At 50.9% G+C, this 13,582-nt stretch overlaps 1 protein-coding gene across 2 annotated transcripts in view; it reads right to left on the reverse strand.

Moving 5' to 3' along the window:
* lratb.1 (lecithin retinol acyltransferase b, tandem duplicate 1) overlaps positions 1–13,582 on the reverse strand; it is a 47,962-nt gene that overhangs the window by 12,973 nt on the left and 21,407 nt on the right. Inside the window, exons 12-16 of one of the 2 annotated variants that reach the window (XM_071334175.1) lie at positions 12,544–12,646; positions 9,383–9,482; positions 8,609–8,648; positions 5,597–5,675; positions 5,268–5,370 (exon numbers count right to left, since the gene is read on the reverse strand). In XM_071334175.1, the coding sequence (XP_071190276.1) occupies positions 5,268–5,370; positions 5,597–5,675; positions 8,609–8,648; positions 9,383–9,482; positions 12,544–12,646 (425 nt within the window). The remainder of the gene's footprint in view (positions 1–5,267; positions 5,371–5,596; positions 5,676–8,608; positions 8,649–9,382; positions 9,483–12,543; positions 12,647–13,582) is intronic. The other variant, XM_071334176.1, reaches the window with a different exon arrangement.

Raw genomic sequence — 13,582 nt, forward strand, 5'->3', positions numbered from 1 at the left:
TCTGCCTCTCTCTTCGTTCATGGAGGAACCAGAGTATTTGAGTAGTGTGGAGAGGACTAGGGGGGGTTGAGTAGTGTGGAGAGGACTAGGGGGGGTTGAGTAGTGTGGAGAGGACTAGGGGGGGTTGAGTAGTGTGGAGAGGACTAGGGGGGGTTGAGTAGTGTGGAGAGGACTAGGGGGGGTTGAGTAGTGTGGAGAGGACTAGGGGGGGTTGAGTAGTGTGGAGAGGACTAGGGGGGGTTGAGTAGTGTGGAGAGGACTAGGGGGGGTTGAGTAGTGTGGAGAGGACTAGGGGGGGTTGAGTAGTGTGGAGAGGACTAGGGGGGGTTGAGTAGTGTGTAGAGGACTAGGGGGGGTTGAGTAGTGTGGAGAGGACTAGGGGGGGTTGAGTAGTGTGGAGAGGACTAGGGGGGGTTGAGTAGTGTGGAGAGGACTAGGGGGGGTTGAGTAGTGTGGAGAGGACTAGGGGGGGTTGAGTAGTGTGGAGAGGACTAGGGGGGTTGAGTAGTGTGGAGAGGACTAGGGGGGTTGAGTAGTGTGGAGAGGACTAGGGGGGGTTGAGTAGTGTATAGAGGACTAGGGGGGGTTGAGTAGTGTGGAGAGGACTAGGGGGGGTTGAGTAGTGTGTAGAGGACTAGGGGGGTTGAGTAGTGTGGAGAGGACTAGGGGGGGTTGAGTAGTGTGGAGAGGACTAGGGGGGGTTGAGTAGGTTGGAGAGGACTAGGGGGGGTTGAGTAGTGTGGAGAGGACTAGGGGGGGTTGAGTAGTGTGGAGAGGACTAGGGGGGGTTGAGTAGTGTGGAGAGGACTAGGGGGGGTTGAGTAGTGTGGAGAGGACTAGGGGGGGTTGAGTAGTGTGGAGAGGACTAGGGGGGTTGAGTAGTGTGGAGAGGACTAGGGGGGTTGAGTAGTGTGGAGAGGACTAGGGGGGGTTGAGTAGTGTGGAGAGGACTAGGGGGGGTTGAGTAGTGTGGAGAGGACTAGGGGGGGTTGAGTAGTGTGGAGAGGACTAGGGGGGGTTGAGTAGTGTGGAGAGGACTAGGGGGGGTTGAGTAGTGTGGAGAGGACTAGGGGGGGTTGAGTAGTGTGGAGAGGACTAGGGGGGTTGAGTAGTGTGGAGAGGACTAGGGGGGGTTGAGTAGTGTGGAGAGGACTAGGGGGGGTTGAGTAGTGTGGAGAGGACTAGGGGGGGTTGAGTAGTGTGGAGAGGACTAGGGGGGGTTGAGTAGTGTGGAGAGGACTAGGGGGGGTTGAGTAGTGTGGAGAGGACTAGGGGGGGTTGAGTAGTGTGGAGAGGACTAGGGGGGGTTGAGTAGTGTGGAGAGGACTAGGGGGGGTTGAGTAGTGTGGAGAGGACTAGGGGGGGTTGAGTAGTGTGGAGAGGACTAGGGGGGGTTGAGTAGTGTGGAGAGGACTAGGGGGGGTTGAGTAGTGTGGAGAGGACTAGGGGGGGTTGAGTAGTGTGGAGAGGACTAGGGGGGGTTGAGTAGTGTGGAGAGGACTAGGGGGGGTTGAGTAGTGTGGAGAGGACTAGGGGGGGTTGAGTAGTGTGGAGAGGACTAGGGGGGGTTGAGTAGTGTGGAGAGGACTAGGGGGGGTTGAGTAGTGTGGAGAGGACTAGGGGGGTTGAGTAGTGTGGAGAGGACTAGGGGGGTTGAGTAGTGTGGAGAGGACTAGGGGGGGTTGAGTAGTGTATAGAGGACTAGGGGGGGTTGAGTAGTGTGTAGAGGACTAGGGGGGTTGAGTAGTGTGGAGAGGACTAGGGGGGGTTGAGTAGTGTGGAGAGGACTAGGGGGGGTTGAGTAGTGTGGAGAGGACTAGGGGGGGTTGAGTAGTGTGGAGAGGACTAGGGGGGGTTGAGTAGTGTGGAGAGGACTAGGGGGGGTTGAGTAGTGTGGAGAGGACTAGGGGGGGGTTGAGTAGTGTGGAGAGGACTAGGGGGGGTTGAGTAGTGTGGAGAGGACTAGGGGGGGTTGAGTAGTGTGGAGAGGACTAGGGGGGGTTGAGTAGTGTGGAGAGGACTAGGGGGGGTTGAGTAGTGTGGAGAGGACTAGGGGGGTTGAGTAGTGTGGAGAGGACTAGGGGGGGTTGAGTAGTGTGGAGAGGACTAGGGGGGTTGAGTAGTGTGGAGAGGACTAGGGGGGGTTGAGTAGTGTGGAGAGGACTAGGGGGGGTTGAGTAGTGTGGAGAGGACTAGGGGGGGTTGAGTAGTGTGGAGAGGACTAGGGGGGGTTGAGTAGTGTGGAGAGGACTAGGGGGGGTTGAGTAGTGTGGAGAGGACTAGGGGGGTTGAGTAGTGTGGAGAGGACTAGGGGGGGTTGAGTAGTGTGGAGAGGACTAGGGGGGGTTGAGTAGTGTGGAGAGGACTAGGGGGGGTTGAGTAGTGTGGAGAGGACTAGGGGGGGTTGAGTAGTGTGGAGAGGACTAGGGGGGTTGAGTAGTGTGGAGAGGACTAGGGGGGGTTGAGTAGTGTGGAGAGGACTAGGGGGGGTTGAGTAGTGTGGAGAGGACTAGGGGGGTTGAGTAGTGTGTAGAGGACTGGGGGGGTTGAGTAGTGTATAGAGGACTAAGGGGGGTTGAGTAGTGTGTAGAGGACTAAGGGGGGTTGAGTAGTGTGGAGAGGACTAGGGGGGGTTGAGTAGTGTGGAGAGGACTAGGGGGGTTGAGTAGTGTGTAGAGGACTGGGGGGGTTGAGTAGTGTATAGAGGACTAAGGGGGGTTGAGTAGTGTGGAGAGGACTAAGGGGGGTTGAGTAGTGTGGAGAGGACTAGGGGGGGTTGAGTAGTGTGGAGAGGACTAGGGGGGTTGAGTAGTGTGTAGAGGACTGGGGGGGTTGAGTAGTGTGGAGAGGACTAGGGGGGGTTGAGTAGTGTGTAGAGGACTAGGGGGGGTTGAGTAGTGTGTAGAGGACAGGGGGGGTTGAGTAGTGTGTAGAGGACTAGGGGGGGTTGAGTAGTGTGTAGAGGACTAGGGGGGTTGAGTAGTGTGTAGAGGACTAGGGGGGTTGAGTAGTGTGTAGAGGACTAGGGGGGTTGAGTAGTGTGGAGAGGACTGGGGGGTTGAGTAGTGTGGAGAGGACTAGGGGGGTTGAGTAGTGTGGAGAGGACTAGGGGGGTTGAGTAGTGTGGAGAGGACTGGGGGGGTTGAGTAGTGTATAGAGGACTGGGGGGGTTGAGTAGTGTATAGAGGACTGGGGGGGTTGAGTAGTGTGTAGAGGACTGGGGGGGTTGAGTAGTGTGTAGAGGACTGGGGGGGTTGAGTAGTGTGTAGAGGACTGGGGGGGTTGAGTAGTGTATAGAGGACTGGGGGGGTTGAGTAGTGTGTAGAGGACTGGGGGGGTTGAGTAGTGTGTAGAGGACTGGGGGGGTTGAGTAGTGTGTAGAGGACTAGGGGGGGTTGAGTAGTGTGGAGAGGACTAGGGGGGTTGAGTAGTGTGGAGAAGACTGGGGGGGGTTGAGTAGTGTGTAGAGGACTGGGGGGGTTGAGTAGTGTGTAGAGGACTGGGGGGGTTGAGTAGTGTATAGAGGACTGGGGGGGTTGAGTAGTGTGTAGAGGACTAGGGGGGGGTCGAGTAGTGTGTAGAGGACTAGGGGGGGGTCGAGTAGTGTGGAGAGGACTAGGGGGGGTTGAGTAGTGTGGAGAGGACTGGGGGGGGTCGAGTAGTGTGTAGAGGACTGGGGGGGTTGAGTAGTGTGTAGCGGACTAGGGGGGTTGAGTAGTGTGGAGAGGACTAGGGGGGGTTGAGTAGTGTGTAGAGGACTAGGGGGGTTGAGTAGTGTGGAGAGGACTAGGGGGGGTTGAGTAGTGTGTAGAGGACTAGGGGGGTTGAGTAGTGTATAGAGGACTAGGGGGGGTTGAGTAGTGTGTAGAGGACTAGGGGGGGTTGAGTAGTGTGTAGAGGACTGGGGGGGTTGAGTAGTGTGTAGAGGACTAGGGGGGTTGAGTAGTGTGTAGAGGACTAGGGGGGGGGGGTTGAGTAGTGTGGAGAGGACTGGGGGGGGTTGAGTAGTGTGTAGAGGACTGGGGGGGTTGAGTAGTGTGTAGAGGACTAGGGGGGTTGAGTAGTGTGGAGAGGACTGGGGGGGGGGTCGAGTAGTGTGTAGAGGACTAGGGGGGTTGAGTAGTGTGGAGAGGACTGGGGGGGGTTGAGTAGTGTGTAGAGGACTAGGGGGGTTGAGTAGTGTGTAGAGGACTAGGGGGGGTTGAGTAGTGTGTAGAGGACTAGGGGGGGTTGAGTAGTGTGTAGAGGACTGGGGGGGTTGAGTAGTGTGTAGAGGACTAGGGGGGTTGAGTAGTGTGGAGAGGACTGGGGGGGGGGGTCGAGTAGTGTGTAGAGGACTAGGGGGGGTTGAGTAGTGTGTAGAGGACTAGGGGGGGTTGAGTAGTGTGTAGAGGACTGGGGGGGTTGAGTAGTGTGTAGAGGACTAGGGGGGTTGAGTAGTGTGTAGAGGACTAGGGGGGGGGTTGAGTAGTGTGTAGAGGACTAGGGGGGGTTGAGTAGTGTGTAGAGGACTGGGGGGGTTGAGTAGTGTGTAGAGGACTAGGGGGGTTGAGTAGTGTGGAGAGGACTGGGGGGGGGTCGAGTAGTGTGTAGAGGACTAGGGGGGGTTGAGTAGTGTGGAGAGGACTGGGGGGGGTTGAGTAGTGTTTAGAGGACTAGGGGGGGTCGAGTAGTGTGGAGAGGACTGGGGGGGTTGAGTAGTGTGTAGAGGACTGGGGGGGTTGAGTAGTGTGTAGAGGACTGGGGGGGGTCGAGTAGTGTGGAGAGGACTGGGGGGGGTTGAGTAGTGTGGAGAGGACTGGGGGGGGTTGAGTAGTGTGTAGAGGACTGGGGGGGGTTGAGTAGTGTGTAGAGGACTAGGGGGGTTGAGTAGTGTGTAGAGGACTAGGGGGGGTTGAGTAGTGTGGAGAGGACTAGGGGGTTGAGTAGTGTGTAGAGGACTAGGGGGGGTTGAGTAGTGTGGAGAGGACTGGGGGGGGGGTTGAGTAGTGTGGAGAGGACTGGGGGGGGGTTGAGTAGTGTGGAGAGGACTGGGGGGGTTGAGTAGTGTGGAGAGGACTGGGGGGGTTGAGTAGTGTGGAGAGGACTGGGGGGGGTTGAGTAGTGTGGAGAGGACTGGGGGGGGTTGAGTAGTGTGGAGAGGACTGGGGGGGTTGAGTAGTGTGTAGAGGACTAGGGGGGGTTGAGTAGTGTGGAGAGGACTGGGGGGGGGTTGAGTAGTGTGGAGAGGACTGGGGGGGTTGTGTGGAGACCAGGTGATGGCGTACCTGCGACAGGTACAGCTTTCTCCTCCACTGGGGGCGGAGCCTCAGAGTCTGACTCCGCCTCAGTGTGCGTCTCGGCGTGCTCTCCACCAATGTGCACGTCCACCTGCAGTGATGTCATCGATAAACAATGAATTAATACATCAACCAATGAAAATAATCAGTTGAAGTTTATCGGCCACTAAATAAAACCATTCAATCTACAATCTACACGAACCATAAATAAATGATCTGTTTTTCGATCAATAAATCAACCCATCAATTAATATACCAGCAAATCGATCAATTAATCTGATCAGTATCAACGAGGAATAATATTGAGAAGACTTTACCTTCAGCTGAGACTTTGAGTGCATGAAGAAGAAAGGTTTGAGTACCGGTGAGCTGCAAAAAGGCATGATGAAAACAGTCCTGAAAAGACCCACCTCAAATACAACATGGGATTAGTTTGTGTGTGAGAGAAGGGCTGTGTGGCAGTCAGGAAATGTGGTCAGTCGGTGATTGTCAAGCAAAATAACAGCCGGTTTCACGGTAATTGACCGTTAATGAACATAAACACATTTAGCAGCTCCTGGCTTCCACACAGAAGCCTACAAGCCACTGATCCAGACCTTTGGAAAATCTACATTTTAAAAAGTCTAATAAATCCATGTAATACAGCCTACAGCATCCCAATACATCCATTATTTATTTCAGACAGGTCTAAAGAAACATGATATGAAGAAAATGTAGTTTATTTCAGAAGAACAGAATAGCATACTCTGAGTCAATCCTTATGTTAGGTCCTGATCTGGCTATGCCATACGGCTGTGGGGCTACACTAGTTCATTTAACAGACAAGATTTGCTTAGAATTCCATGGCGTTATTTTATATTATTTTATAGTATGAAGAATACACCTGAACAAAATTGAATAACATAGAAGAGATATTTTATCCAAGAGATTTGAGGGAGTGCGCACATGCGGCTATTCTGTGTTGAGCAGTTAACAAAGAAACAGGTACTCCTATATGCTTCATTTAGAGTTATTAATGTAACTTTAGTTGTTCTATAAACGTTGGCCTCTATGTTTTGATTTGTAATACATTGTAAGGCTGCATGATGCGACTCTAATGATGATTTGAAAAGAAAGTCGCTTGAAAAGACATGAGCTCTGCTTTGTTTTGTTTTTTTGCACAGGCTGTACACACTTCATCAGTCTCTCACTGACAATTTGACAAGCACTTGATAATGCCTCGAATTCCCCGGCGGCATCCCATTTGTTGTGGCCGTAACGCACCCTAAAGAAATCCATGCCAGTGGTTGTCATTATGGTAATCAGCTACGAGCTCCGAATCACCTCTCACTCACATGGCTCTCCATCACGTGATCAGGTCACCCCTCACTCACAGGACTCTCCATCACGTGATGGGGTCTTTCTCACTCACATGGCCCTCCATCACGTGATGGGGTCTTTCTCACTCACATGGCTCTCCATCACGTGATCAGGTCACCCCTCACTCACAGGACTCTCCATCACATGATGGGGTCTTTCTCACTCACATGGCTCTCCATCACGTGATGGGGTCCTTCTCACTCACATGGCTCTCCATCACGTGATGGGGTCTTTCTCACTCACATGGCTCTCCATCACGTGATGGGGTCTTTCTCACTCACATGGCTCTCCATCACGTGATGGGGTCTTTCTCACTCACATGGCTCTCCATCACGTGATGGGGTCTTTCTCACTCACATGGCTCTCCATCACGTGATGGGGTCTTTCTCACTCACATGGCTCTCCATCACGTGATGGGGTCTTTCTCACTCACATGGCTCTCCATCACGTGATGGGGTCTTTCTCACTCACATGGCTCTCCATCACGTGATGGGGTCTTTCTCACTCACATGGCCCTTCATCACGTGATGGGGTCTTTCTCACTGGCTACAAGTGAAGACAGACACATCGGGGACGCAACTGCCCGCGTCCCTTATCCAATTCCAAGGTGCATATTGAAGATATTGGAAGAACTGTCCACATTTACTTTTCGTCAGTCAACAAGATGAGTAGGCCTAACGAACAGCAAAAGCACTAGCCTATGTCAATCTACTATCCCCCATAGTACAAAGGTCGACCGATTATATTCTGTGGGAGAAATAAATATTCCAAACATAGCCTGGGACAGTTGTGGGATGAGATAAATCCCAAATTAATACAACCACGAGCATCAAAAACCCTGTTTAACGCAATGAGGCTGACGCAACAGATGAGAACATTTAGCTTAAAATGTTGATCAACTATTAGGCTATTTCTTCACATTAAAAGCGCAGCAATGCGCACCCGGCAGTAGGCTATGAGAGCGAATGTTCCATTAGCAGGAAAACAGCATTATCAAAAGTGACCGCAAATGCGATTACGCATGAAATGCTTTTAGGATAAAGGTGCATTTTTTATGGTGAAAATTATTTCTCCTAAAACTTGAAACTCACCCGCTGCTCATGTATGCCAGCTGGGCTCTACACCCGTTATAAAACCGGTTAATGTGCTTCATTTTAAGAGCCTATTTGGCCACTTTAGTTGTGATATAAATCTTATTAAAACATATCATATAGGCCTATGAGCTAGGCTACATGAAGTGTGCGACTACGATTAGAAAAAGTCGCAAAAAAAAGAAGAGGCAATGCTGGGCATCATTCACAAGTGATGGGTGACAATATTAGCCTATCAGACTATACTTGATTTAATCTTGTCTTTATATATACACAAAATAATATATGTGTGACATTTGTTTTGTTTTATAATGGACCATTATCATGCACCTGTATCGAAACAGGGGCAGCTGGAAAAATTACATGTAATCTATGTAAATAAATAGTGAATGGAGGATGCTTTTCCCTGTGGTTTATTTTCATGCCTGCCAGGTAGGCTATACTCCTGTTGTAAATCTAAACAATGTGCTTAATATTAGGAAAGTTGAGAAATAAATATAGCAGACCTAGCCTATAGAAAGCTGATGGGATCCTCCTCTTTTTAATAGAGGCCATCAACAATGTTTTCTCACGCAATTGCATTTGGCTATTGAAATGTTGCGTAACATGAGCTCATGGGCTCTCATGAAGTGTTGATTAGATTTTCGATAACATTTGCATTGATGTCAGAGTGATTAGAGGGACAATAGAGTGCTGAGTACCAGGCAGGTAGCAAGTTTGGTAGGCTACTAATGACCAACAGCAGCATCAGAGCTAGGAGAAGCCTAGTTACCGTGACTAAACGGTCACGTTGACTTGTGACCGGTGGTTTGCCGGTAATACGGTCACCATAACGGCCCTATGTGTGAGCGTGTTTGAGAAAACCTTTTGAATACTTACACTCTTGGTCGTCCTCCAACTATGCCCATGAGTCCAGGAGCTAGGAGAGAGAGGGAGCACGGTTTAGTTAGTGGTTGTGATTCTGAGGAAACCATGTACACAGACAGACAGACAGACAGACAGACAGACAGTTTAGCTAGTGGTTGTGATTCTGAGGAAACCAGGTACACACACACAGACACTGTACACACACACACACACACACACACACACACACACACACACACACACACACACACACACACACACACACACACACACACACACACACACACACACACACACACACATGGTTTAGCTAGTGGTTGTGATTATGAGGAATAAACTCTAACATCAGTCCATGTAGACAGTGGATTAGTCCCAAGTGCACTACTTTTGACCAGGGGCCCAGTAGAAACGACCCACAGGACTCTGGATAATGGTAGTGCACTATATGGGGAGCCATTTGGGATGCAGCCTGTTAGTCATATGGCAATATGCTGTTACTGTAACTCTGCTTCAACACTCGTTCCCGCATTCACTGACTCATACAGAGTTCAACTAGGGAACAGAGAGAGGGAGAGGGAGTGTGTGTGTGTGTGTGTGTGTGTGTGTGTGTACAGTGTGTGTACAGTGTGTGTACAGTGTGCAGTGTCTAGTGTGTGTGTGTGTGTGTGTGTGTGTGTGTGTGTGTGTGTGTGTGTGTGTGAGTACAGTGTGTACAGTGTGTGTGGGCATCCTACATTAATGCGAGCGTATACATGCGTGTGTGTGTGTGTGTGTTTACGCTCCTACCCATGCCCGTTCCTGCAGGTGCTATCTCCCTGGCGAAAAACTCCAGAGCTTTCTTCTGTTTATGACGCACAGCCATCCAGACTACCACCTCTCTAGGGGTCTGGAGAGAGAGAGAGGAGTGGAGAGAGAGAGAGAGAGAGAGGGGGGGGGGGTTGAAGGAGAGAGAGAGAGAGGGGGTGGTGAAGGAGAGAGAGAGAGAGAGAGAAAGGGTGGGTGAAGGAGAGAGAGAGGGGGGGTGAAGGAGAGAGAGAGAGAGAGAGAGGAGGGGAGAGGGGGGGGGTGAAGGAGAGAGAGAGGGGGGGGTGAAGGAGAGAGAGAGAGGGGGGTGAAGGATAGAGAGAGAGAGAGGGGGGGTGAAGGAGAGAGAGAGGGTGGGTGAAGGAGAGAGAGAGGGTGGGTGAAGGAGAGAGAGAGAGAGGGTGGGTGGAGGAGAGAGAGAGGGTGGGTGAAGGAGAGAGGGGGGGGGGGTGAAGGAGAGGGGGGGTGAAGGAGAGAGAGAGAGTTTAGAAATGCTGTATGAATCCATTGCTGGGTAAAGAGGCATGAAACAGGTTTACCTCTGACCTCTGACCCAGACAGTCATAGACCGAGCAGAGCCCTTGGCATGAAACAGGTTTACCCCTGACTTCTGACCCAGACAGTCATAGACCGAGCAGAGCCCTTGGCATGAAACAGGTTTACCCCTGACTTCTGACAGTCATACACCCTGTTGGGGTGGGTCCCAAATGACACCCTATTACACGGGGTAGCAGTACCAAGCTGATGTGCAGGGGTACGAGGTGATTGACACACTTGTGTCCATCAGGCAAGCTGCTGCAGGGGTCGGATCGAAGTCTGGCTGCCAGAGGATTTAGTATGCATGCGAAGCGCTCACACAGTGACTTCAGGAGGACCTGTACCAACGGTTTTGCAACAGTAGTTGACTGAAAGCGTGCCTTCAAGGTAGGGAAGGCACGGCAACACATCAGACAGCAACTGGCTGACAGTTTGAAGTTGGTCGGTGTGGAATGCGAACGGCTCCAGCAACTTAACAAGCTGTTCTAGCTTGACCCAGTCACGGTCCGTGTTCACCCTCAGATTTGTTCCCTGTTGGCTAGTGATAGCTAGTGACAGCTAGTGGTAGCTAATAACAGCCGGTGACAGCCGGTGATAGCCGGTGATAGCCAGTGACAGCCAGTGACAGCCAGTGACAGCCAATGGTAGCTAGTGATTGCCAGTGACAGCCAGTGATAGTCAGTGGTAGCCAGTGATAGCTAGTGACAGCCAGTGACAGCCAGTGACAGCCAGTGATAGCCAGTGACAGCCAGTGACAGCCAGTGATAGCCAGTGACAGCCAGTGATAGCCAGTGACAGCCAGTGATAGCTAGTGGTAGCTAGTGATAGCTAGTGGTAGCCAGTGATAGCTAGTGGTAGCCAGTGATAGCTAGTGGTAGCCAGTGATAGCTAGTGACAGCCAGTGATAGCTAGTGGTAGCCAGTGATAGCTAGTGGTAGCCAGTGATAGCCAGTGACAGCCAGTGATAGCTAGTGGTAGCTAGTGATAGCTAGTGGTAGCCAGTGATAGCTAGTGGTAGCCAGTGATAGCTAGTGACAGCCAGTGATAGCTAGTGACAGCCAGTGATAGCTAGTGGTAGCCAGTGATAGCTAGTGGTAGCCAGTGATAGCCAGTGACAGCCAGTGATAGCTAGTGGTAGCTAGTGGTAGCCAGTGACAGCCAGTGATAGTCAGTGGTAGCTAGTGGTAGCCAGTGACAGCCAGTGACAGCCAGTGATAGCCAGTGATAGCCAGTGATAGCTAGTGATAGCTAGTGGTAGCTAGTGATAGCTAGTGGTAGCCAGTGATAGCTAGTGGTAGCTAGTGGTAGCCAGTGATAGCCAGTGACAGCCAGTGATAGCTAGTGATAGCTAGTGGTAGCTAGTGATAGCTAGTGGTAGCCAGTGATAGCTAGTGGTAGCTAGTGGTAGCTAGTGGTAGCCAGTGATAGCCAGTGATAGCCAGTGACAGCCAGTGATAGCCAGTGATAGCTAGTGGTAGCTAGTGGTAGCCAGTGATAGCTAGTGGTAGCCAGTGATAGCTAGTGGTAGCCAGTGATAGCCAGTGACAGCCAGTGATAGCTAGTGGTAGCCAGTGGTAGCTAGTGGTAGCCAGTGATAGCCAGTGACAGCCAGTGATAGCTAGTGGTAGCTAGTGGTAGCCAGTGACAGCCAGTGATAGTCAGTGGTAGCTAGTGGTAGCCAGTGACAGCCAGTGACAGCCAGTGACAGCCAGTGATAGCCAGTGATAGCTAGTGGTAGCCAGTGATAGCTAGTGGTAGCCAGTGATAGCTAGTGGTAGCCAGTGATAGCTAGTGACAGCCAGTGGTAGCCAGTGGTAGCCAGTGATAGCTAGTGACAGCCAGTGATAGCCAGTGATAGCTAGTGACAGCCAGTGATAGTGGCGGCATCTACTGGTAGCATTTACCCACCAGATTCAGAAGCTCGAAAATCCCATTAGAAAAAAAGCTTGAAAACCCCATTCGATTTTTTGCCCAAAGATTATTTTTTTAACTAAACATAATTTATGTATTTTATTTTATTTTTTCAGTCAAATATAAACATTTCAGTATAGGTTTCAAATGTTTTTAGTTTTTAATTTGTTTTTGTTTACTATAATAACCTTAGTGTGGACCATGATAATTCCTTAGTGATTTGGACACCGAGGGACTTGAAGCTCTCGACCCGCTCCACTACAGACCCGGCCTGTTCGACCCTCTGTTTCCTGTTTCCTGTAGTCCACGATCAGCTCCTTTGTCTTGCTGACATGGAGGGAGACGTTGTCCTCCTGTCACCGCACTGCCAGGTCTCGGACCTCCTTCCTACAGGGTGTCTCATCGTTGTCAGCGATCAGCCCAACCACCGCCGTGTCGTCGACAAACTAAACGGTGGTGTTGGAGTTGTGTGCGCAGCCACGCTGTCGTGGGTGAACAGGAAGTACAGGAGGGGACTAAGCAAGCAGCCCTGAGGAGCCCCCGTGTTGAGGGTGAGTGTGGCTGATGTGGTGCTGCCTACCCTCACCACCTGGGGGTGGCCCGTCAGTAGCACACACACCTATTCAACACGCACGCACGCACGCACGCACGCACGCACGCACGCACACACACACACACACAGTGTCGTAGCGTACCGTGTTATTGCTGTGTGGTCCGTAGGTATCTTCTGCCCCCAATACCTGGATGTTGACTGAGGTGAAGTCCTCCAGACCCAGCTGCTTGAACATCCGACGTGTCCTGATAACACACACACAACCACACACACACACGCGCACACGCACACACAAGGTCCTAAAACAACCACAAGTGCATTTCAGTGGTGGCCCATCCATTAGGGCGTTAGAGGCATCACCTCTAATATATATATATATATATATTTATATATAAACTCAGCAACAAAAAGAAACGTCCTCGCTTATTTTCAGCAAACTTAACATGTGTAAATATTTGTATGAACATAAGATTCAACAACTGAAACATAAACTGAACAAGTTCCACAGACACGTGACTAACAGAAATGGAATAATGTGTCCCTGAACAAAAAGGGGGCTTGGATTGCATTGCCAGCTATACAGAGAACACGTGAGCCGAGTCGACCGGATGGAAATCCTGATGGAGCGGTGTGTACTCCACGTCCTTTCCAACTGCTGTGCTAAAAAAAACTAATAAATTACAAATAATATATGTTACTTAATAAAGGACTGAATGCTAAGTTAAGGCTACCAAGCATAGAACAGATCAGATCAATTAGCACTGAGGTGTGAAGTGAGAGGTGTCAAAGCTCTTGAGTCCAACAGGAGAGACTCACAACCTCCCCCCTCCCAAATGCAGAGGCCTTCGAAGCCCCCTCCATCTGTGCAGAGGTCATTACAATACAGTAACCCCTGGAATCATCTCTATTTTGAACTGATATGCAGCCAGGACACTTCAATGTTAAAATGACCTCAATAAGAAACAATATTGTTGCTTTGATCACATCAGAAGACGTCCTCCTCGCAAACTCCAAAATACAACAGCCACGGGACAACTTTGTTTGGACGTCGTAAAGGACCATTCACTGAAAGTGAAGAGATATAGCTAGCTAACGACCTCCTTTTCCACGAGAAGAAAAAAAAACGGTGGACAGACACTTGCTAGCTACTGTGGGACAGACTGTGTTTGTTCCCACACTCG

This window comes from Salvelinus alpinus, chromosome 11 (assembly GCF_045679555.1).
Source record: "Salvelinus alpinus chromosome 11, SLU_Salpinus.1, whole genome shotgun sequence".
Lineage (NCBI taxonomy): Eukaryota > Metazoa > Chordata > Actinopteri > Salmoniformes > Salmonidae > Salvelinus > Salvelinus alpinus.